The sequence below is a fragment of the Numenius arquata genome, chromosome 9, assembly GCF_964106895.1.
Source record: "Numenius arquata chromosome 9, bNumArq3.hap1.1, whole genome shotgun sequence".
In the NCBI taxonomy this organism is placed as follows: Eukaryota; Metazoa; Chordata; class Aves; order Charadriiformes; family Scolopacidae; genus Numenius; species Numenius arquata.
In genome coordinates, this window is record NC_133584.1 from 17,518,508 (window position 1) to 17,543,986 (window position 25,479).

The 25,479-nt window shown below is 37.2% G+C and overlaps 1 protein-coding gene across 2 annotated transcripts in view; it reads right to left on the reverse strand.

The window, feature by feature from the left end:
- Positions 1-8,102: 8,102 nt before the first annotated feature.
- ATP1B3 (ATPase Na+/K+ transporting subunit beta 3) overlaps positions 8,103-25,479 on the reverse strand; it is a 28,551-nt gene continuing 11,174 nt past the window's right edge. Inside the window, exons 3-8 of one of the 2 annotated variants that reach the window (XM_074153320.1) lie at positions 23,275-23,382; positions 20,405-20,592; positions 19,610-19,660; positions 18,973-18,999; positions 13,725-13,811; positions 8,104-10,416 (exon numbers count right to left, since the gene is read on the reverse strand). In XM_074153320.1, coding sequence (XP_074009421.1) covers positions 10,246-10,416; positions 13,725-13,811; positions 18,973-18,999; positions 19,610-19,660; positions 20,405-20,592; positions 23,275-23,382 — 632 coding nt within the window. In that variant the 3' untranslated portion in view covers positions 8,104-10,245. Of the gene's footprint in view, positions 10,417-13,724; positions 13,812-18,972; positions 19,000-19,609; positions 19,661-20,404; positions 20,593-23,274; positions 23,383-25,479 lie in introns of both variants that reach the window. The other variant, XM_074153321.1, reaches the window with a different exon arrangement.

Here is a 25,479-nt window from a genome sequence, read left to right on the forward strand (position 1 = left end):
CTAAACTCTTAGATCTAATGGATGGCCAACCTCTGAAGGCAAAAAACATCAACTTTTTAAAATACACAGGAGAGTTAAGAAATACCAACAGCTCTGGAGAATCTGCAGACAAAAACTTCAAGATGGAAAAAGATCCAGTTCCTCCAAACACCCTTTGAGGGAAGACCTCTTTTCTTTTTTAATTATATTTTTTTTTAATTTTTCATTTTAATTATGACACTAAGATAACATTTTCACATTACAATAACAAAATAATTAAGTATTATTAATAGTAAATTAACCAAACTGCAGAAGCTATAGCGGCTATACCTGTTGCTAGTAAGGTAACTGTATGGGACGTGAGTGGCTGCAGCTGTGGGCTGGCTGCAGCCGGGCTGCCCAGGATTTTTATTACTGCTTTTGAACCTTCTCACCGTTGATATTTTCTCATCATCTCATTAGCATGACTAAAGCCAAGTTGGAAACATTCTAGGCTTACGAACTTTATTCATGTTCTGCCAAGCTCCTACCTACAGTTTTCTGACATCAGGCAATATATTAAGACTATTAAATTAAGATTGGATGATAGGTCTATTCTGTCCAGGGTCTGTCGCCAAATGACTGAGTCAACTATATCACACCATTTACCAGATCAGTATTTATTGGCCCCTGAACAGCAAACGAGGGGCAGAAGCTTTTGCACTGGCAGAGACCTGATCAAGCTTGTACATTAACTCAGAACCCTTCCAGCCCATCTAACTGTATGATTGTGTGTGTCCCTGAGATGACTGGTATTAAACCATCTATTTAGCTATTTAAATATAGGAAACGTGTGATTGGCATGATAACAAATGGGTATATCATGAGAGATGCAACAAAGAAACAGAGCAGTACTGGTTGCCAAAGATGTTTCATAACTGCAGAGTCCAAAGAATTCTTGCTGGAATTGGACATAGGTCTCATTAATTCATTCCACAGAGGAGTACCCCTATTTCAAACCTTTGGAAAAATGCATCAATCAAATGGTATATTCTATGACTAATCAGCCGTTCACAGTTAAAACAAATATACCGCACTAAAAGGTAAGTACAGCCAAATATACTCTACTTTGATGGCTAATGGATATAATCCCTCAAACTGGGAGGTTTTTTCTCATTTCTATTCAACTACTTAAAATTGTGTTAGAAAATGATAATATGAAAATATCAGTAGTAAGAAGAAAAAAAAAAAAACCTACGGAAACTGCTCTCAGCAGTGGTCAGGCTGTTACATGGTACAAAACCAGAAGAGACGTGTGTCGTGCTCTGGTCTCAGCGCTGCCCAGGTAGTGAGGAGGTACAAGGGCATGGAAACGGCCATTGCAAACTAAGCGAGGCTGGTTTCGTGGGTACGGTGATGCACACACACCAGAAAGAGGATGCAGCCTGAGCTTTTGGAGGTGATACTATGTATTTCCAGAATTATTTTTTTTCCTTCTCCATTTACACGTTTTTGTAAAATACTACAGAAATCGGATCCATAGGCATGTATCCCCGCTCTGTACTGAAGCTATGAAACAGTGCTTCAAAAGAGGGAAAACGCAAGCACTGTACTCTGCTCAGTGCTGCGCGAGGCACATTGGCGTGAAACTGAACAGCAGTGGCTGCTCCTGCATGCAGAAACTGCAAAGACTTCTGCACTTACCTCCATAAACTCCCATTGGTCATTACTAATCACCACCCACTGTTCAGTGGAAGAGCTATTATAGATTCTTGACCTTACGTGATTTTCACTGTGCTGTGTACATTTGTTCCTGAGAGGAGCTTGGTAAGCAGGAAAATACAGAATACACCTTTTGTGACCCAGAACGAGTTAAGGAGCCTCACGCCTGAGCCCCCTGCAGCCAGGAACAATGTGAAACCTCTGAGAAGCGCAGGCAGGCAGCTCTGGCTCAGCAGATAGCAGGAACATGAACTCAAGGGGCAAAGACATCTCACGATTCCAACAGCCATTCGTGTCCTAGGGAGATTTCAGAGAGCTCTCTTGTCATATTTTAAGTCATGGCTGCATTTCTGTTTGTCAGAGTGCATTTGCTAGTTGCACTGCTGAGTTTTCATATGCAAGTCAGCCTACAGCAGTTTCCAGTAATGGCATCTTATGCAATTTTTGACCTACTTTAACACATTAGGGCACTTAGAAACACGAGATCCACTGCAGCAGCTTTCTGCTTGACTGTGTTACGCTGCAGCAGGAAGCAAGTCTTTAGACAAATACACTGATCCACTAAAATACAGGTGACAAAGAAAAAACAGACTGATTTTCGATGCATCTGTCAAACCATTGGGAGCATCCACATCAATCACTGTACCTATTATTTTCACCTAGAGACCGTGCACATTATTTCAAAAAGATCAAACGGTCAAAACTCAGTAAGCTGTTACATATACACTGACCTCTGTGCTCTTTCTCGACCTCTCTAGGGTGCAGTTTCCTGAAGACCACTGCTTAACACCTCCAATCAGGGCTTGTGTGTGTCATGGCAAAACACTATAGGGTTAGCGACACAGGGATCTTTTGCCCCAACAGCCAGCTGTGTTGGAGAAAAAAGCTGTCTTCTTCTAGACATCCTCCTGAACTCCAGCAGTAAACTGAAGGTCTTTGAGGAACTAAAGGTCTTATCAAAGGGGATCTTTGATACTCTTATCTATTCCACTATCAAATGTGAACAGCTAAAGCTAAAATGAACCACTACTAAAGGAAAGTTAGCAAATAGAAGTATTCCCACTATTAATCAGAACAAATCTGTAAACAGGAGGGGAAATAGCAAGAAAAAAATTGGGATGACTACCCCTTAATCTTCCTTCTCCCACATGAGAAACAGGACTCTCATACATTGATTTTAAAAGTTACAAGACACATTCCACAGCGTGTACATTTTCAGATTTGTGATCTGATTAAGGTGTCTGACCAGAGTTACTTGAGTGGGCCTGCAGACACTAGTCACTGCAAACTGTATTGAAGTTCAAGATCTACAGAGCACTTTTTCAGAACAGTCCTGGAAAGGGCTGGGGTTTTTCTTGTCTCTACACACCCCACACCCCCCCCAGCTTCTGTTATTAAGACTTCAGGAAAGTTTTAAGCATGGCTGAAGCAAACACAATAGACAGCATCATCTGACTTACCAGTACGTGTGTATTCTGTGTCAGTGGTCAGAACAACTCCTTATTCTGACCTACTGGTTTTATTGCCTCCTGTATCTTCTTCGGTCATTCTACGTCCTGCATTAATGGAATAATGCTCTCTCACCTTAAAATCTATAGAGACTTAGACATGGTTTTGACATTAAAATCTCATGTACTTGATACTGTACAATCTTGATAACTAATTTAAGCCCACAGCAGTTTTCCTATGCAGACAAAATAATTAAGTCCAAACACTATCCAGTATTATTCACCGACAGCTATTTTACCTTGTTTCTTTAATGCATAGTAATGCATAGATCTGGGGTTGATTACTTCTGTGTCATATTACAGGGGTTTTATGTAATGAAGGTGGTTCTTCACTGTGTTCTGTTTTTATATCCTTTAAAATAATTAATAAAATTAAGAGGTGTTTCAGACTTCACCTGTAGGTTAACGTATCATGTTAAACCTCAGTGCACACCTTTCTATGCCCATCAGTTTCATTCTCATCTTTCATTTGAAAATTAAGTCTAAATAGATAGAAGTCTAAATCTGTTCTGTTCTTGCTGGAATTCACACTAGGAAAATATATTCCTTTTGTCCTGTAAGTTGTCCACAGTTTTCCTAAATTTAACCTTTCTATATAATTTTCTAAACTATGTGGTACATTTCACAAAAAGCTACTAAAGGAGCTAATATTTGATCACATAGCTCTCAAAAAAACCCCAACCCAAACCCTCTTTAACTTTTCTCCTCTCCATAATGCTGTTGGTTTGCATATAATTCACTTCAGACCTTCCCAGCAATCTCTTAACAGCTTCAAGAGGCTTCCTTATACCCAACAAGGAAGTTACTATACAATCCACAGCAGCATTACAAACCTTCCCTGTCCCATGCCCAACACCCCAGTTCCCCACCAGTCTACATTACATCCTCCTTTTTTCTAACAGCTATTGTGTTACCTTTGAGGAAAAAGCCTCCTCAATCCACAAGCACACAGAGCTATTGATCTAGACTGAGGGAACTACCTATAAGAACATTTCCCCTCTTTCAAACTGTGTCCAGCTTGGGAGTCCTCAGCACAGGAAGGATGTGGACCTGTTGGAGCAGGTCCAGGAGGGGCACAAAGATGATCAGAGGACTGAAGCACCTCTCCCATGAGGACAGGCTGAGAGAGTTGGGGTTGTTCAGCCTAGAGAAGAGTAGGCTCCAGGGAGACCTTATAGCAGCCTTCCAGTACCTAAAGGAGTCCTACAGGAGAGATGAGGAGGGACTCTTTATCAGGGAGTGTAGTGACAGGACAAGGGGTAACAGTTTTAAACTGAAAGAGGGGAGATTTAGATTAAATATTAGGAAGAAATTCTTTACTGAGAGGGTGGTGAGACACTGGAACAGGTTGCCCAGAGAAGCTGTGGATGCCCCATCCCTGGAGAAATTCAAGTCCAGGCTGGATGGGGCTTTGAGTAACCTGGTCTAGTGGGAGGTGCCATGGCAGGCGGGTTGGAACTCAATGATCTTTAAGGTCCCTTCCAACCCAAACCATTCTATGATTCTATGACATCCTCCTGCCACACAACTTCCTTTCTCTTCCACATCTTGTCAACACGACCACAAGCTCCTCCAGTTCAAACCGTATGGGTGGCCTCAAGAGATAGTACTTGTTCTCGGCATGCAACGTGTACATCCATGCACCATCCACCGCCACCTCAAAAGAAGGCAGGGCTATTCATGCAACTTTTCTTAGAAGCAGATTAAGATTTGTTTTAAACTAACATTTAAACCAATCAGGCTGAAATTTACTACCACTTGTAAGTAGTGTTTGAATTAAGCAATTTCTAAACCCAAACAAATTTAGAGAGAAACATACAGAATTACAGATGCTTTAATGTTTAGGCCGATGCTCTCCCTAAACTTAAAAGGCAAAAGGAGCAAAAAAGTTAGGAGTTAACCAAAAACCATTCCTTACACTAAAACTCACCCAAGTTCTGATGCATTATGCTTTTTCTCATTCACAAGAAAACTTAAAATGTTCAGACAACTTGGTACTAAGTAACAGGCATTTAAATATTTAAAGCGTTAAGTAAGTGCATCTGTCCTGTTTGTAATTAGGAGTGGAGTGGCAGTTTCTGAAGTTAGCATCTACAGCCACAGGAGGTTTAAGAGAGACCTTGTTAGGAACAATAAACCCTGGAGGAGTTACCACTGTAGGGGCTCTCTCGTGTCAGAAAAATAGAAAGCATGCTCACAAGTCACAAAATATTTGGTTACTGGAAGGACATGTTTTTATTCCATACAACTGTAACGCAAATTCAAAATATTATAATCCTAACACATAATACACACAGCTAAGTAGACTTTCTAAAATAAAATACGGGATTGCATTTTTTGTTTTAAATACACTGACACCTAACAGCCCTTCTAAAGAATTGTTGCCAAATCCAGATTAAACTCTAGCAATTCCCTTTGGTTAATGCAAAATCAAAATGAGGCACTGCTTCCCCAGCTACATGCAATACTCACTGTTCAGAGCTGCATCACATAGAAAGATTTAAGCACAGGCTAGTGAATGAACATAACTGACATTTTCTTTATTGACTTCTTTTCGTCCTTGCCTGAGATTTAAAGAGACAAGAGTCTTACTTTTAGTCATGAATTATTAGAGCTATTTGATCCAAACTACACAGTGACATGCAAGCTTCTGATAAACCTCAACGTTGCACATTAAGAATCTCAATTCACCGAATTAACAAACTTCAAATTGCAATAACCTGAAGTTCTGGCTTAGCTTTTCTCTGATTTTCTTCCCTCTCAGTTAGACAGGAAGAAAAACTATAGAAAGTAGAAGAACCCACTCTGATCTTTTGTACTAAAATGCCTCTTCTAACAAAACAATGACAGTTACTTTATGTATTTTAACTGAAGGGCGACTAAGAGTAAAAAGGAATATTAAAGCCTTTCTGATGGAATCTTTGTCCACAGCAACACTGACTTCATAGTCAGGTAAGTTCTAACATAAAAGAGGAGTCACATTTTTGATGTGTAGCCCAACACCTGTAACCAAACAAGCATCAGGACAAAGATTCATGATGTGAAACTGCTGACGTTAAACTGTTGCAGTAACTTTTATCCCCCCAGCACAGATAATACAAGTCAAGCTTCCAGTATGGAAGGAATGTTCTTCAAAAGAAAACTTGAAGGAAACCACCTATGTATTCTTTATTCTTACCAAAAAGAAAAAAATAAATAGCACACCAGAAAAACAACTCAGTGTTGATGTAGAGGGTGGGCTAGACTAAATAAAATAATTATACTCCCCAGTGTATAGCACAGGCAGAAGCACAGTGGCCTCAGACCATTTCCAAGTTTGCAACAGCTTGTAGCAAAGGGAGATCAGAGTTCTGCCTGTTGTAGGTGAAGTTTCTTCTCTCAACAGGTACAGAGCGAGATCTGACCTACAGGCAAAACTGAACAGTTGCTTCTGAACACATTTATGCCTTGAATATTCTATTAATACAACGCCAAAGAAATCATCTGTCTAAATTAAAGATTTTTCACGGTAGATGGCATTAACAGAATTATTTCTTCTATAAGAGAAAAAGTACTAGTTTTCAAGTATACTGACTACAAACATATTAACATAAAGATAAGTGCATTAAAAGGCAATATGACAGACTTAGCATGAATGCGGACAAGTTTTAACAAAGCGCCTAACAAGCAAGAGGATGAACATTTCACTAGCAGGAAAGTCAAAGCTCTGAATAATTGCAAAAAGATAAAACTCAAGAAATTGCAAAAAGATAGAACTTAAGATTGAACCTTCAAGTATTCTGAGGTTTACAAATCCATACTCAGAGCTGCCCACATACTCTTAGTATCTAAATCTAGTATTTTTCAGTTCAAGCCTTGAATTGCATTTGAAACATTGTAGGAAATCAGTCAGCAGGGCTTGGTGCAGAGAAATGTATTTTTCCCTTTCCAAATCTCCCACTGAGAGAGGCGGGGTGCAGGGGATTTAAAAAAAAATCAGAAAACAACCGCCCCCAACTCTTTGTGTTCATACAGATTCACAGCTCCTTTAGTCTACAACTCTTCCTTCTATTCTTCATTTGCACCCACATTTTTTCTTTTTCTCTCTACTGCCTGGGAACTACTACGGACGGCATTTCAGAACAAAAGGAAAGGGCGTCTTTGTTTTCATTAGTTGCATCCTAGAATGTCCCCAGCAAGAAGTAATTGCAGGTGAGCGCTAAATGTAATCTGCCCTCAAGGGATCATCTTATCTACTGCATGATCAGTGTAAATGAAACCGTAACAATCAGTGTAAATAAACTCGTAACAATCTTCTCTTCAGCCTCCCTTTTAAGCCCTGGATGTGAATGTCCATGTGTGGGGTGGCAGGGGCAGCGGGAGTGGGGTATGGCAAAGAGTAGAAGGTACCTCAACTGAATTGGGTAAGTAGGTTTTCATGGCGGTGTGAAACAGCACCTGCAACAACTGGACATTTCACAATGTTTAAAAGTCCTTGTTTCAGAGTCGAAGGCGCTAAAAGTTACCCAATAAGCCAAAAAAATATTTACCAGTATAAAAGTTAAACATTTCAGGTTTCTGGTAACAACTTAGTAAATTTAGATCTTTAAACACAAATTAAAATTAAGTCCAAGGAACCTTTACTGTAAATGTCACATGAAGAAAATTAGAAATTTTATCATGTCCTAATAGTCAATACACCTGTTTATAAATAACTGCTAGATCATTTACTTACTCAAATTCCGAAGATACAGAAATAAAATAAGGAAATAGTTCAGCTTAATTAAATAGTTTAACACCAGACTCATTATCTACATACATTTTACATGCTAATTTTGATAGCTGAACCCTTTCAAAATTTTTTCTCCCCCTCCCCCCAACTTATGTGAGTAAATTAAAAAAAACAAACCAAAACAAACCACTTCTACAAAATCTACAGAGAACAGGAGTTTATTGAGTTCTACCTGTCTGAAAAGTGCTGGTGAAGAGTTGCCATTTCATGCTTTGTCTATATAGATAAGTCGAAAGAGAAATTGTTGCAAAAATCAGCTCATCTGAAAACTGAGTGTTTCTCCAGAACTTCTTACCATTCCTAAGTGAACACAAATGTGAAAGTTTTTTTTACATGAAGCTACACCTTTTCATTCTCAGGTGCAACATCTATACTTTCAGTTCCATCAGGACTGTTAAAATACCTTCAGGCAATATTAATATACAGAGAAGCAATTAGTCATATCTTCAAGGACCCAGGTATTCCAGCTCTAGAAGTGCACGATTTAAAACATGAGTAATGGAATATTTTCAAAGAGCATTCTTACTCAGTATTAATGCATGCCATTATTACAAAAATACCCATTGCATATTGTAAGGAACAACAATTTTTCTTTTGTAGACAACAACAACAAAGCATGCTGAATGGTATCAGATCAGTATAAATCTATTTTTATGAGGTTCAACATACTGTTCAAGTCCCACTAAAAGCAGCTTCCTCCAACTGTGCACCAGCATAAGCTTGCACAGGTGTTAAAGTTTTATACTAAAGTGGCTTAGACTGGCCTCAAACATTTTCACAGCACAGCATTAAGACTGGATCTTGAATTTTAGTAATCACTCATTCAATTTGTTTAAATACTAAAAACCACTAAAAAAAAACACATAAAAGCATGTTAAGTGACAAATTTAGGCTTAATGAGCAGAATACGCAGATATTTACAAAAATGCTGATTTGCTGTGGCCTTTAATATTGAGAAGACATCCGAATGTGAACCTTGTGCTCAAAAAAACCCCAAGACAAAAACAAAAAAACCTCCCAGGGAAGGGTAATATAAAAGCCATGTCAGCAAGACTGCAGAAGTTAGAACCCAATATGATGGGTCAATTTGGTTTAAAGCGAGGAGCAGTCACAAATAAATCAGTCTATTTGTAGTCACTTTAGCAACTGGATTAATAAAAATACTTAAGTTAAACTGCAAGTAATCCACTTCAAGTCAACAGGATATTTCTATAAAGCAGTTGATGACACCAATTTTCTCAATGGGTGATGAGGAAATACACAGAAAATCCAAGATGAAAGAGCAGATGAAGACGTAAAGCATGTTAAAATGATGCAACAAAACAGAATATATAAATTAAACATGAATGTTTAATCAAGACAATCCTTTTTGTTTTAAACATAGGTTTTTCAGGAAAATTTCTAATTGGAAAATGAAAGCCTATTCCCACAATAGTGAGGCCATTTCTTTCAACTAGCTCTGTTGTACAACTGTTACCAGGACCCTAAACAATTTAAGTTGTTGTATACTGATATTTCTGAACTAAAAAGTTTTAAAATATTGTATAGATTTTATTTGTGCTCCACATATCGCAAGCAATTAACAACACGAAGAAAGATTCAATTCCTCAGCTAGAATACCAAACTCTATACCAAGTATTACATGTACACAATACTTGCACAGTGACAAGCACAAGGAAGTACTAGTTGAGCGCTTACTTTCAGAAATCCATACCGACTTTTAAAATCCATTTCAGTTCTCCCACACCACCCAGTCTACAATTTAAGGCATCTCCACACAGCCATCCATCCACCCACCCTCTCCCATACACACAATTTACGTTGGAGGTGTTTATTCTTACAAAAAGATCACTATGTCAATCAGGTACCATTTATTATTTATCCCTATAACTGTGTCAGCATTGAGATATGACAGTTAAACCAGTGTTAAATCAATACAATATTTACATAGCACAGCACATTAAGCTTGAGACACTCACTTGGGGGATAAAACCACATTTTAGAACAGAACAAAGGTCACCATTATGTGTTTGAAAACAGCTATTTACAGGTCCCTATGACATAACTATAGTCTGTACACTGTTCCAATGGGGCAGGCAGAAGCAGGATAGGCATTTATTTCAAGGGATTTTAAACATACAATTTGGAAGCATATTATTATGCTACCCTGAACGCCACAAGCCACCTTAACACTCTCCAAGGTGGTTTCATATCCTAGAATGGCATGTCCAGCTGATACAAAACAGACAACACAATGTTTACTTTGTGGAGAATTTTTTACTCCTGCTATTCAGTCATCTCCACTTTGAAGGCAATTCGTCCCAGAAACTTGTCACGATCATCTTCATTTTTTAAATTAGGTGAGCCCAGGATCTTACACTCAATTGCTATTTCTTCTTTGGTACTGTTGGAGTTAATTGCTAGTTGAACAGCCACTAGAGGCTGTAAATAGTGAGCCTAGTAAACAGAAAGATGGGGAAAATATTTGAGATACCAGAGTAACTTAGCATTTAAATTAACATTTAATCCATCACAACAGTTAAGAAAAAGCTAATTAAGAACTCAACCTTTCAAAGCCCAATCTGATCCAGGTAAGACTTCCTTCCTCCCCCCCCGCCCCCCCCCCTCCAGTTAGGTAGTCAGGTATACACTCTTCATACTGTTTCTTAACTAATACATTCAACATAATTTAGGTCACAGATGGTATCTTCAAGAGGCATATGACTTTACCCCTCTCTATTACATTGGGTCCAATCTTTCTAGAAAACTCTATTTGAAACAGCCTCTGAAATGATGTTCTTCCTTCCTATCCATTCCATTGTCTCTTCTGTTTGTTTTTGGGTTTTTTATTCTGCTAATTTAAGTGATTTTTGTCAAAAGCATGATTCAACAAACACTAGTAAACTAGCTTCCCTTCCACACTATCCCATTTACTTGTTTAGCAACAGTCCGTTCTAAAATGAGTTATCTGTTTAATAGTTTTACACAGAAACCTTTCCTTGAACACTCTGACAGTATCCTGGTCAATCACATTTGGTGGAACAATTACAATTATTGACTCCATTCCCTATAACAAAGATGAAAACTTAAGAATGAATGCAGAATTAATTTTTCTTTTGTCAACCCAATATTATTTCTCAAGTCCAAGTCAATTAGGACAACTTGAATTCTTTCCTAAAGCACCCATGAATTAAATAAGAGCTTATTTATCATACATTAAAGCAGCATTTCATCCAAAATTCATAAAGTATTTCCATAATTTAGTATGTTTTTTAGGTCAGTACTGCTGACTGCTGATTAAGCAAATTTTTTTTTTTTTTTTGGTAAAAATTCATATAAGCCAGTGGACTAAATATGACACTACAATTTAATTGAACAAAATTTTGGGTTAGTTTTTTGCTTGTTTGGTTTTTTTCTTCTCATTAACTTATGAGATTCCGTAATACATTTCTGTTATTTTTAGGCTATCTTCTCTATTAAAGAAAGCACTACAGAATATTGAAGTCTCATTTACATAGAATGATGGTATGGAAGCTGATATGCTAAACCTTTAATGTACTAGTAAGAAGTAGATTGAAATAACTGCTTTCCTCGGACGGTTATTTTACTAGATCAGAAATTTTCCTGTGCTTCCATAAATTTCAAACTGGTAGGGAAAATGAAGCTAGGGAAGGCACTCACAAAATTCTCTGGTTTTAAGGGTGATACTGCATTTGAGGTACTAACTGAGGTTTTTAAAAATCAGAAATAAAATTCCTGGTTTTCCTCAGAGAAGTTCTTTCATCACCAAGATTTTTCAAATACGTACATAAATTTCTATGATGTTTTGAGGACAGATGATACCATAATGGACTTTTACTCAGTATAAAATTTGGGGGGGGAGGGGAAGAAGAGAACCAGCATCCTCATTAAATACTACAGATCATCTAAAAAAGGTAATAATCCCTAAGGTCAGGGAGTTGCATTCATTGTGCTAAGCAGCAAAAGGCAAATAACCATTCTGGACCATGAAACTGTAGATATTAGTACTTTTATGGATCCTACTTTAGCACAAGAGCAGCAAGATTAGTTAAGTCCTCTTAACTCTGTTACAGAATAAAGGAATTCAACAGTTCCACACTGATATAATTTAAAATTCTGTCGTATAGCCAAAAAATCAGTCCAGTCTCTTGAGACCTAGTCAAATACCTCAACCTCTCACAACTCTTCTTACTGCCTCTTCTTCTCAATATACTAATGTTATCAGAATTGAGCCTCATATGAGCAGGAATCCCTCAAACGATATCCCCTATCCCACATGACAAAGCGAACATGAAAGGACAACCAAAAGCTAACAAAGAATAAATAAATAAATAAATAAAAAGAAGAGTTAAAAAAAAAAAAGAAGTAAAGCTTTTTCTTAATCACCTAAGTCAAGCAAGGAACAGCACTGAGTTTTGTCCGACTTCATTACTCTTATAATCTTTCCTTTTCCATCAGTATAGCAGCAAGACAGGAATTTTGTCGGGAAAGTTCCTCACCTCGTCTTTGGTACAAACTACCTCCTGACATCTCAAGGCCTACTGACGCTGTACTTTGCATTTCTTAGGGAAGATGTGCTCTCTTTCCCTATCCTTTCATTCCAAGAAGGGGACAGAGTATGTACTGACTCTGCCTGTTGGAAGCACAGGTTGACAGTCTTTCTCTAGTCTTGTATTTTTAAGAAAATGGATGATTTACCAATTCAAAAAAGCTGGCAACAAAATGAAAAACACAGAACTACCCATAAGTACCTAAAAGCAAATGTTGAAGAAAAACAAACTACTTCCTCATTAGTAAAAGCCATGCGAGGATAAAAAAAGCTTATGTGAACTGCTGCAAGTAAGTATAGAGTACAATGGAAAAATAACTGATAAAGTAATAATTTAGTACAAAAATCACTTTGGGGACACTGCAATCACCCACTGTGGTATACTATGGATCCAATAGATTTATGTTGAGAAAGTATTTTTATCTTCAGTGGTGAACAGTGAAGACATTTATTAGACTAAATAACTTTGTCAGTAAGAGGCAATATGATTTTATATTTCATAGAAGGTATGGATTTTCTGTATGTAGTTATCACAACTTGATCAAAAAAAAAGAGCTAACTTCAAGTTTGAGAAGAAATAGGAGTTTTAACTCTACACATTCAGTGTCCATAAAATAGTAAGCTTTGGGGTTACTTAAAACTTAAGTGTTCTTCAATTACATAAATACAATTTCTGTCAGAATATAATGAAGATAGATGCAGCAAGCAAGAAAAAACAAAGATAAGAAAATTAAAAAAAAAAAAATTAAAAATCTGCTACCTTGAAGTACTTCTTCATAAAACAGAGCAAATAGAAAAGATGACCGCAGAGCCACAAAGAAATATAATCAACAATACCATAATGAATTATAAACTTAATATCCTATACATAAACCCCAAGGACTAACTATTAGAAACTGTACTGTAATACAAAGAACAGTTCACTTTTACTGCTTTCCCTGCATTCAAAAAGATTCCAAAGGATATCGGTGACCAAAAAGCAGTGACCCTTAACACTGCTAGTACACAGCCTCTTCCTCATTAGGTCAATGCCCAGTCTATTTCCTTTTGTCTGCTAAAACATACCTCAAATCTCATCAAGCACTGTACCTCATCACAAAGTACAAACTTCAGGATCAATCTGATATTAGTAATTGTAAATGTAAACAGAAAAAAAACCATTTACAAATTAAGACCATCATTAAGGCATACTTACATGCAAGCTTTTCCCATAGTATGGAAAGTACATTAAGTCAATCAAGCCTTCAGGAGGAAAATAATTTATCTCAACCACGCCTTCTTCCTGTGATTGGAGATAGCAACAAAATTAAAAGTCAACATCTGCTTGCATAGAAATGAATACAAAATTAGAATTATAACCCAATGATAAAGTGCAAGATCCCTAAAAATAGGCAACTGAGCTCCAAAGTCTTAGAATAACTTCCAAAAAATTTATTTTTGGCAAACAGTTACACGCTGCACATGTCTGCTACACTAAGGATTATTAACAGCAATATCTAAATTAGTAATCAAGTCAAAACAGCTTGCTTTCATGTTTCACTTATGAGTCAAAGAAAAGGAGAGGGGGGAACAAGGATATTCACTGCAATGAATAATTTGATAGCAACCAAAAAAAACCCTATTTATAAGCTAAAATCCCAAGTATCCACAAGCAAGCCTGTATATTTTGGTGAAACAACAGCACATCTGTATTTAAGTTAAAGATTAATTTCTGTTTAAAGCCTGGTTTTTAAGCCTCTCAGATTTGGAACAATACCACCCTTCACAAAGAACTCTAGCACCCTCCCTGCAATGGTGTAGTATTCCTTTGTTCAGTTGCCCTTGGAACACAGGCTACCTAAAAGGAAGCCCAGCTTTAAAACGGTGATGTTTACTAGAGTTTCTGTGTGTCACCACCACCTTAGAGGAACAATATACACATGCATGCCTTATCACTACACTTTCCCCTGTAATCCCAAATCTTGTAATATGAAGCAGCTACCTGTAAAGTTGCTGCCTAATTTCTGACTAAGGAGACACCCAATCTGTAAGATATACAAAATGCGTATATGTGATTGAGCTGCCCCAGACACTGGCTATCGGTATAGCAATGCACAGACGCGTGTCCCTATATACAATATTCCTCAGGACTGTGTATCCTGGCAGCATGTCAAACTACCGCAAGTTCAAACCACTAGGAAACACCCACATATAATGTGACCTTCTATAATAAATTAAACATATTACCATGATAAAGGGAAATGCCACTAAAACAACCTCCCTAAAACGCTAAATATATCTTCAGAACATCCCTGCTTGTTCAGTGTAATTCACAAGTTCAAAATGCATTAGTAACTTTAATTGTTTTTTCTACACTACCAAATATAAGAGCTGCAATTTTAAAAAGATACACTACAAAGTTCAGAAGACAACTGTATTAACAGAACTAAGCAAAAGAGGAAGATCAAAAAGTAGTAAAGAATAAACCACAGCTCAAGAATACCTTCTCCTTGCCCCCTCAAAAGAACATACAATATGTTGTTGAGGATATAACCACATTCTTCCCTTACAGAATTATTGCAGTTCTTCAATATATGTTTATTAAGTATTCTGCACCTTGAGCTAGCAAATTTAATAGCTAAGTAGAAATGTGTTGCTTTTCACCATTATTCTTTATTTTATTTTAAGCTCATGCAGCTGAAAATACTAATTTTGCAAATATCTTCCTGAAATACTGGTTAAAAAAATTAGAATACAGAATAACATAAGAAAGATAAATAGGAGTAGAGCGTTCTGGAGCAGCTAAAAACAAGGCATGCATGCAGTCATAAATATATACACATTAGGCTATCAATGCAATAGCAGAGAGATTCTGCGACATGCAACTGCCTGTCTCATGCAATTGCTGTGGGGTTTGCAGTTTTCTTTAATTAATTAATCCTAATTTACACCCCTACACAATTAAAAAAAAAACCCTACACCTAAACAAGCTGCATTTGCTGAAGAGCTTCAAGAATCAGCCCATTACTGAGTATCACTTTTCTACCATTTACAATTTCCACAAAGAGTTGCAGGCAGTCAGCAAATCTAAAAATCAGACCACTTAGCTGGACAGACAGACTTCCACCTCACTTACTGGGTCTTTATTAAGACCATGTCTTAGAAAGAGTAATTTTGCAGATGTTAAAATAATGTACAAAGACCCAAGGAAAGAACCTGGGCAAGATTGGTCTGTAATCATTTCAGATGAAAAAATGGCACAGGAAAAAGAGCACTATCCATTAGTGGGAACTGTAAAGCACCTAAGATTTCTGTCACAAAAACCAAAGTAACTCAGATGCTGAGTATGTTGACAGTAGCAAGGCACGTAGTGTCATTCATACAGCTATTCTTCATTCTTGTAAATTAGAAAGTGATACCTAATACAAAGTCAAGATGGTCACTAAACAGCAGAAATGTACATATTTTGGAATTCAGGCTCTTTTTCTTTTCTGTAGTTAAAAACAAATTAAAATAATGCATCAAACCTACCAATTTTCAGTAAGGGTAGTTTTAACTTGAAAGAATACTGCTGCAAGATGTTCCAGCGCACATGAAATTGTCTAGCCCCAAACTAAAGACCTAAACACTTCTAGCCCCAAACTAAAGACCTAAAATGCAGATCTTCAAACTTCTTGAAAACACAATCCTTTCTTGGCTTGTTTCTCTTTGTGGAGATCCTCAAGACTGCAGCAGGTCAGTTCCTCCAGGGCATAGAAGAAAGAACCAGCTCTAATTAGTGTCTGACACCGCAAACACTCACTTCTCTGATCTACAGAAATTACAGTGATGACAGTTACCACTATGTGGAGGGCAAAGGAGGAAGCATCCCTAACTATCAAGTGTGCTGACTTTGAAATTACAGATCTATCCCAAATCTTTCTATTTTTAAAAAATCCCACAGGAAAACTGCAGGGAGAAGAAAGAAGAATTGCCTCACAAAAGAATGCCTGAAGAGCATAAATTTCAATGTGAAAAACTTAAATGACGTTTCAGGTGGCAAAGACTGTCAGGATACACAGACAGAAACTATTAACCTTATTTTTTATTTGACAGCCTTGTCCTCTTAATTAAAAAAAAAATTTTTTTTTTTTTTTCATTTTGAAGTCAGATTGTATTAAGTCCAGGCAGACACTTCTCCAAATTGCTCTCAAACTATATAAAACTCTAACTATAAAGAACAAGAAACATTTAAAAACACAGATGAATGAGAGAAAAAACAAAACAGCAAATCTACCGGTGAAAAAAAAGTCTGCTATGTAATGAAGACGCATGATAGTAGGATTTCCGCTCTGCTCAAATCACCTTTCAAGCAAAATCCATCTTTGTCACTCAGATGTTAGCGATTTGCGATGTAAAATTGAAATTACTAGTAAATTGCTTTTGTGCTATGAACTGCACAAATATGCTCATATATTCTATGATGATAATACCCATTGTGGGGTTTACTTTCAGAAATGCATGAGACACGGATTAAATTTAGCAGTACGCCCTGAATTCTTTTAATCCACATTTGCTGGCACAGAAGGAAAAAAAAGAAAAACTAAACCCAAAACATTGCAACAAAACACATCAGTTACTTGAAGACTAGGTGAACACCCTGAATAAGAGAAGCAGTAGAGAAGTACAAATGACCACTACACTTCAACTTCTATTATGAGCCAGTATTTGGGGAACATCCAAATACAGTGGCAGATGCAACACAGTTATAAATTTGTCTGCCAAATGCACAAAAGCCCTTCAGATATCCTCCATATTTCCAGTGTGCACACAAGAGGACCACAATTCACATCCGTGCAACAAGAAGATCCAGAAGAGCCACATGGTATTATTTCCAGGCGAGCATTCACCTTATCCATTACAGAAGAGGAAGAGACCATTATACAGCACTCATATTCTATATGGTTACAAGCATCAAAAGAAATAAAAATGGAATTGGAAACAAGGCCTCATAAACTATTGTAAAAACAGCATAATCCTTTAAGTTTAAAGTAAAAGTTTCAATAAGCAAGGGGCATAACAGAAAGGAGAAGTTTTGTAAGAATGAAGCATAGACAAAAGGAGAAAATGGAAGTTGTTGATGCTGTTTTGTTGTCTACAGAGAAGAATGAACTGTAACCAATACTTAGGCTTTCCTAAGCAGGTAAATCATGATGAGCTAGGGCAAGAACAGAATAAGATAAAATAGATGCATTCAAAGAGAGCCTGACAAATATTTTTGCTGGAAGTCACTGAAGAACTAGTGAGATTAATAACCTTAAAATCTAAAACCAACACACTTGTGTAGATCAGAGAAATTCTAACTGGATATGGTAACAAGCAGTACTTCGTACTTAAAGAAAGAGGATGCAAGAAAATACATACCATAAGATACAATACAAGTATCTCAAAGGGTAAAAAAATACCAAAAATATCCACCATAATCAATGAAGTTGTTATGAAACTTATTCTTTTGTTAGTCAGCTAAGAGGATAAGTAAAGCATCATCTGTGATTTGCTTAGTATAGCTTTTACCACTATCTCATAGAGCATCCATATAAGAAAGCTGAAGAAATACTATCGTCATAAAATAGGATTACCATCAATATTTTATAAATCACTTGAACACTAGTTCTCAATACCTCACAAGGTATTTCAGGTGGAAATGAAGATGACTGTCCTGGCCCCTATTCAGTGTTTTCAATAAGGACTCATGAGGTGTAAAAGAAAGTTCATTCATGGGTGGCATCAAGCCACAAGTAGTTCAAAACACTTCAAAGATCTCAATCCCATTAAAATGATCATGAAAAATTATAGAGCAGGACGCAAAAGTAGCAACATGAAATTCAAAGCTCTGAGCTTCAAGAAATCACATATACAAATACAGACTGAGAAATAACCAAAAGAAAGATCTAAGCAGTAAAACAATTAAAATAAAGATCTGATGTATTACAAACAACCTCAGGCGACATCATTACTTCCAATACGATGACAGAGGGAAAAACTGTCACTAACAATACCTCAGCTAGAGGCAAACTTCTGTCTAGTTTGAGATACCACATTATGAAAAATGATAAACTGGAGAAGTCAAAGAAGAAAGAGTACTAGTAAAAGTAGAAGAAACTTAATTGCTTTATTCTAAAGAAACAAATAATTCCTCCAACAGAACAGTATTTTTTTTAAGCATGGACACAAAGAAATCAGCCTCAAATAAGAGCAGAAAGCACCTTTACTTGCAACAGACTGTCACGGGGAGATCAAAACTATGAAAGGTTCCACAAAAATCAAGAATTAAGATTTATGCCTACCACAGGGACCAAGGATGAAGGCAGGAACTCTTACAGTATTTGCCTCGTTAATTACTGAAATTTCCCAGCCTACATTTTTATCAAGTCACCTCAAGCTAAAAGCCACAGCTCCATCCCTTGCTTAAGCTACTAACTTACCAAGGCTTTCACTGCTCCCCAAGCAGTCTAGGAAAAATATGCAGAAGTCAAAGTAATCATTATTGTTGCCATAAAACATTCTGTGTAAATCCATTGGTACACAACAAATATGCACAGATTAGCCATTATTATAAGTAGTTTATTCTTGATTTGAAGGCAATTTTTACTTGCACAGTAACATTAGTTTCCACACTGTGTCTTACCCATCATTTATAAAATTGTCTAAGGTGCACTTGCAGCATGGAGAAAAAATAAAAATATAGGTTATGAAATGGGAAAACAAAATACAACTCACAATAAATAAATAAATAAGTAAACAAATGACCACAAATTACATGTATGCTTTTTCCTCAACTCTAAAGCAAGTCAGGTAGCTCAAGGACATCTAAAGATGAAAGAACAATAACAAAAAAGTATTTTTATAAGTACACTGAAGAAATTAAATACACTAAAACTAAACTAGACATACAGTAGATGAAAAAAAGAAAAAAGTACAAAGTCTAACAAGAAAGGAAGAGTGTTCTGACACATAAATGTTCTAAATGAATAAATGTTCTGACACAGTATATTACTTCACTTTTCATCCTAATCACAAGGAAATTTAACTACACACTTATTTCTTACATTTAGAACTGACCTTAGATGTACATTGTATACGTGGTTCTCCTTCAGGCTTTAATCCAATTATCTAAAGGAGAGAAAGTTAAAATATTTAGACTTTCTTCCCCTTTCCAGTTTTACAGACTGAACTTGAATTTTCCCCCCAATTAATATGGCAGAGTTCATACAGGGAGCAAATCTATCTAGTATCATTTTCATATGAAGCACAGTTTTAGACTAGGACTAATATTTAAAGCATTGATAAGTTAAAGCTCAAATAGTGGCCACTGAAAGGACTATTTTCTTATTTTACATTCAGCAAGTAACTTTAATGCCCCAAACCAGTTAGCAGTTCAAGTAACATATAACATCACTAAAAAGTCAAAAACTTATTCACTCAGTAAGGTTTTCATCACCTTATACAATTTAGGAGTTACAGAAAGCATGATATTCTAATTACATTTCTGGAATGTAGACATGAAGCAAAACACACTTTACCTGCACAGTGGTTTAGAATCTCTTACATAGAAAAGTAAGCAAAACCAAAGAGCACTGCACTCCTTAGAATAAGGTTTTCAGATATTTTAACGCAAGTAATCAAAGTAATCAATGCCAATACTTGTAAGTATTAGAATGCTCAAAAGCTCACTTCATTTTACTCTCTGAAACACACAAATTGTTAGACGTTTCAGTAAATTACACTATTTCCAGAAATGCAAATGTCTTGAGAAGCTAACTGAACATGTATTTCGGTCCTTTTCTACAATCATCTTTCATATAGTGGTAGTTGGGAGCACTTACACTAAGAATTAAAAAATAAGTAGGCACTTACTCTGTTCATTTTCACAAGCACGCAGGGAGTTCCTTTAGAATAGCCAAAGGTCGTGTCTTCCTTTCCAGAGCATTGTCCAAGCTCAGAGAGGTTAAATCGACATGCCTTCTTAACAGCAACATCATTCTGATCAAAAATCCTTCCTGGTGTACAGTTTATGTTTTGGGATTGCTTCGAATCATCATATGCTATGAAACACAAATAGCTTGTAAGTCAATAGTATAAGGCATACAATTAGCCAGAAACTGCAGAAGCCTGTATAAACATCTAATTTATAGTTGTTACTTGTCTAGGAGCTTTCTCACAGGACTTATTTTCAGAGCACTATGTTTAATATCCATCTTAACAATCACTTATTTTTTCAAAGCCTATCAAGAAATGGCACTGTGCTTGAATGAAAGTATAAAAAGGGTTATTACTAAAGAAATAATGCCGCCCTGCTTTTCAAACCGTATCAATAATCATAGAATTGGCTAGTTTGGAAGGGACCTTTCAGATCATCTAGTCCAACCATCAACCTAACACTGACAAAAAACAGCACTAAACTATATCGCTAAGCACCAGGTCTTCCCATCTTTTAGATACCTCCAGGGATGATGATTGCACCACTTCCCTGGGCAGCCTGTTCCAATGCTTGATAACCCTTTCAGTGTAAAAATTTTTCCTACTATCCAATCTAAACCTCCTCTGGTGCAACTGGAGGCCATTTCCTCTTGTCCTATTGCCTGTAACTTGGGAGAAGAGACTGACCCCCACCTCTTTACAACCTCCTTTCAGGTAATTCTAGAGAGTGAGAAAGTCTCTCCTCAGCCTCCTTTTCTCCAGCCTAACCAACCCCAGTTCCCTCAGCTGCTCCTCATAAGGCTTGTTCTCCAGAGCCCTCATCAGCTTCGTTGACTTCCTCTGGACCCGCTCCAGCACTTCAGTGTCTTTTCCGTAGAGAGGGGCCCAAAACTGGACACAGTACTCAAGGTGGAGCCTCACCAGTGCCGAGTACAGGCAGACGATCACTTCCTTACTCCTGGTCACCACGCTGTTCCTGATACAGGCCAGGATGCCGTTGGCCTTCTTGGCCACCTGGACACACTGCTGGCTCATATTCAGCCGGCTGTCAGCCAACATCCCCAGGTACAATCACAACTTCACTAATTTCTGTATATAAACTAATTACGTATTCTAAACTAATAATGTATTAAAATATAACCAGTCAAGTTTTTACCTGGAAACTAAACCAGTTTTCCTTTTGCACATGTTTATTTTATAAATACATAGGAAAAGTTCAAGTATTCCAATGACTAATATTACGTTTGTATCAGGTAGCATAACTGATGTTATACTAACACGCTGTTTCTCACTTTCTTGTGTTTCACAAGTACACAGATCACAGTGTCACAAATGCTCATCTACTCACATTTAACATGTTTTGTGGTTTTGCTTCCCTCCCTTCCACCCCGTCCCTAGCTAAGCGTAGACAAAGTAACATGGAAGAAGGGTAATGAAAGTTCATCCTCAATGTGAGAACACACTGAGCTGCAGGAGAGCCAGGTACGCATTAATTGTAGCATTCCTCTGAGGAACCCTTGCCAGAGGGCTGAAAGAAAAGCCTGCCCATAGGAGCTTTTAGTAGGCACCAAAACTATGAATCCAGATAGCTTCAAGTACAGCTTGTATAGTTAACAAAGCAACTCACGCACCCGGGTGAGATTTTACAGCATCTCCTCAATTCTGACTTACAGCTTTTGAGAGGTTAAACTTACTAATATTTTAAATTGATTTCCGTATTTCTAGATTAAGTTATTAATTCTTAAGACTAATGGATTCTCACTCAGTTACCAAGCCATTTAGATGAAGACTCATCAGTTAAGTTTTGATCAACTTTGCCTCCTGTCCTGGGTTGAGAGACACAGGACTAACTTTTCTTCTAATGCTGGGGAAAATTGCACTTTTAGAAGACTCTAGTGTCTGCATTTGTGAAAATATTTACTTTATAGCCAGCCAGGCTCTATGGGATTCAAGGTTAGTGTTTTTGAGCCTTGCCAGGGGCAGGGACAAGGAGGAGCAAGGCCTGGGCATTTGACCCAGGCTGGCCAACAGGATTATTTCATACCATGAACGTCACATCCAATATAAATTAGAAAAGTTTGCTGCGTAGCTCTCTCTCCCTGATGGCGGCAGGTCCAGACAACTCCTTGCCCCGGTGCCGGAGCCCTGAGGCCTTCCCTTCCTCCTGAAGCCATTGTGCTCGCAGTGTCCGATACTTGCTATCCACTGCTGGGAGTGCACAGCTTCCCACTGATATAGTTGGCTGAGTATAATTCCTGTATATCTTATATCAGTATCGGAATTAATACTGGTTCTTTAGTATTATTGTTAATTATTTAGTCTTAGTCTATTAAATCTATTTATATTTCAACCCTTGTGCTTCTTTGTGTTCCCCGATTCCCCTTTCCGGGTGGGGAGGGGTCACCGGGTGATAGAATAATTGTCTAACGACAATAGATTGTTATGGGTTCTCTCAAACCATAACACCTCCAACTACATCACCTATGTAATTTCACACTGAATTCTTTTGGGATATGTAACTTCTACATCTTGTAGTATTTAAACAGCCATGTCACCAAAACACTGGACTAGGACACAAAACTCTCCATTACGTACTCCACTATTCCTCATGCTCAGGATCCCTGTCCGATATAGGTATTGATGCTGACTTTTTTCTATAAAGTATACACTTTAATAACACACGTCTAGAATAAGCCTGAACTTGCATCAGTTTTCATTAGCAATTGGTAACTACAAGTAAAAAAGGAAACTAAATTTCCTCAACATTAAGACTTCTGAATTACTTCGGGCAGTTATAAGTAACTTACATTCGAGAAATTTTCTAAGTGTAGAAACATATTCTGCATATGACTGGGCGTCACTCTTGTTGAAGTAAAATTCCAATGCAGTGTCTGGCTTTGGTGAAATCATAAGTCCTTAAAAAGAAAAAGTGCAAGTAAAGAACTAAACAACTTCTCTTCCCTACACCACTCTAACCTAGTCAGAAACAATATTCATAAATCGGAAAATACCTATCTGTAAAGAAATATCAACATTACCCCTATATTCCACCATACCAGAAGGTAATTTCTGTTTCAAGTCAGTTATCAAAATCAACAGGACATGAATTAATACTTAAATTCAACTCAATGTAAAACTGCAATTCACAAACCAAACCCAACTGATTAGGAATAGCAAAATCAGCATCTTAATCATTTTCAATCAAAGAATTTTACTGATTCACTTCCCACTTTTCATACTCAGGAAATTAAACTTTAAAAGTAATTGAAAAAATACCCCAAAGCATATCCAGAAAGCCCCCACTTAAAGCTACGCTTCAAAGTTTTAGGCAACATAGTCTGAAGCTATGATTGTATTAATCTCATGGAAATTCACAAGAAACAAGGTATTTTTTAAAACTTTACAACGCATAAAGATGGCTTGAAAGATTTCCCAATCAAAAACAGACAAGCCGAGTTAGTTGTTAGTCCTTTCCTCCTCCTCCATGAAACAGAAAGCTTAGATGTCATCTGTTTCATGGAGAATACAAGAAACTTTATTAAACCACTGCACGCATGTCACTTAAAAGGCGTACACCTTAGTCAGGCTGCGGTAACTACGAAGGCTCGTGCGCTGCCTCCCAGGCTGCAAGCACAGACATGGCAGCAGCCCCGGTTCCTGCAGTGGGGACCTATGGCTGGCTTCTTTCCGCTGCTGGCTGAGGGGACCAGGACAGGAGCAATCCTCAGCCAGGGAGCCACAACTGGCAGGAGAAACATGGACACAGATTACCGAATGCTGAAGTCCAGCTTTGTGTTGAAGGATGAAAAAGGCAGACACTGACATGGAGTTTGGGCCCTTGATAGAGGAGAATTGTCCTTCTTCCCAGGACAGAAGTAAAGAAAGGTACAGAGTTAAATCTTAGGGACTCTTTTTGTGGCAGGTGAAAGCAAAAGGCACACTCTCTGCTAACACATACAGCCCTGTACCATCAGGAGTTGTCACTAAGACAGATACCTAAAGCTACTAGTACTCATCACAGCTTCAGTAGCAGATGAAATAGCACTACACCACCAGATATTGCAGAAGAGATTAAATCTGTTCAAAAAAAGGCGTATGATTGATTGCTTTATTCACGCTACCTTAAAGTAACTCTTTTTTAATATAAATAATTAGAACGGATAAAAACCCTGGAGTTGTGATTAACAGATGAGTGTCCATGCATCTGTCTCTTCAAGTATAGCTGAGAATTGACACTGCAGTTCCACATAAGTTCCACATAACAAAACCCCCAAAAAACCAACCTCTTTTTTATCGGATTAGTTTTATTCTAAGATAGAATATTAGAATGGTTTGATCAACATCAAATTTGGCATAAGGGAAGAAGTTGCTATTGCAGCAGCAACTAATTGTATCAGTTTAGGATGCCATGTAGTTTCCCATCCTCTGGCAAAACCAATTAAAACTAGATTCTCAAATGAATAAAATTTAAGGCAGAAAACTCATCTCCCCGAACTAAAAAATAAGAATAAAATCAGGCCTTCTTTATACAAAATAAACATTTAGGAAGATGAGATTACAGCGGGAAGATAAAGTCTTATCTAAACGCAACTTAGATAAGATGTTGGATTCTTAATACATTGCTGTAGTTAGTCAATCACAGTAAGCTTTTGGAAAGCATATAGGAAATGCAAATAAGCAGCCCAGGTCTACTGAGGATTCATCTACAGAAATGACGAAGCTTCTCATCTGGAGGCAGAAATTATTACAAATACTTTAAATTGGGCAATAATAAAGCCATATACTAGAAATTTATCATAGACAAACATCTTTTAGATTAAAAAAAAATCCAGATATAATTTAATGCTTTTTTACTCTACCTTTTTTGTAGGACTTACAATAAATCATAAATTCTCTTTTCTGCATTAGCAGCAGTTAAATTATTTCCAGGCAAGCCACAACTCAATGCCTTAATGACTGACAGTCCATATAACACTACAAATACCATTTTTGACAGCAAATGACTTTGCACC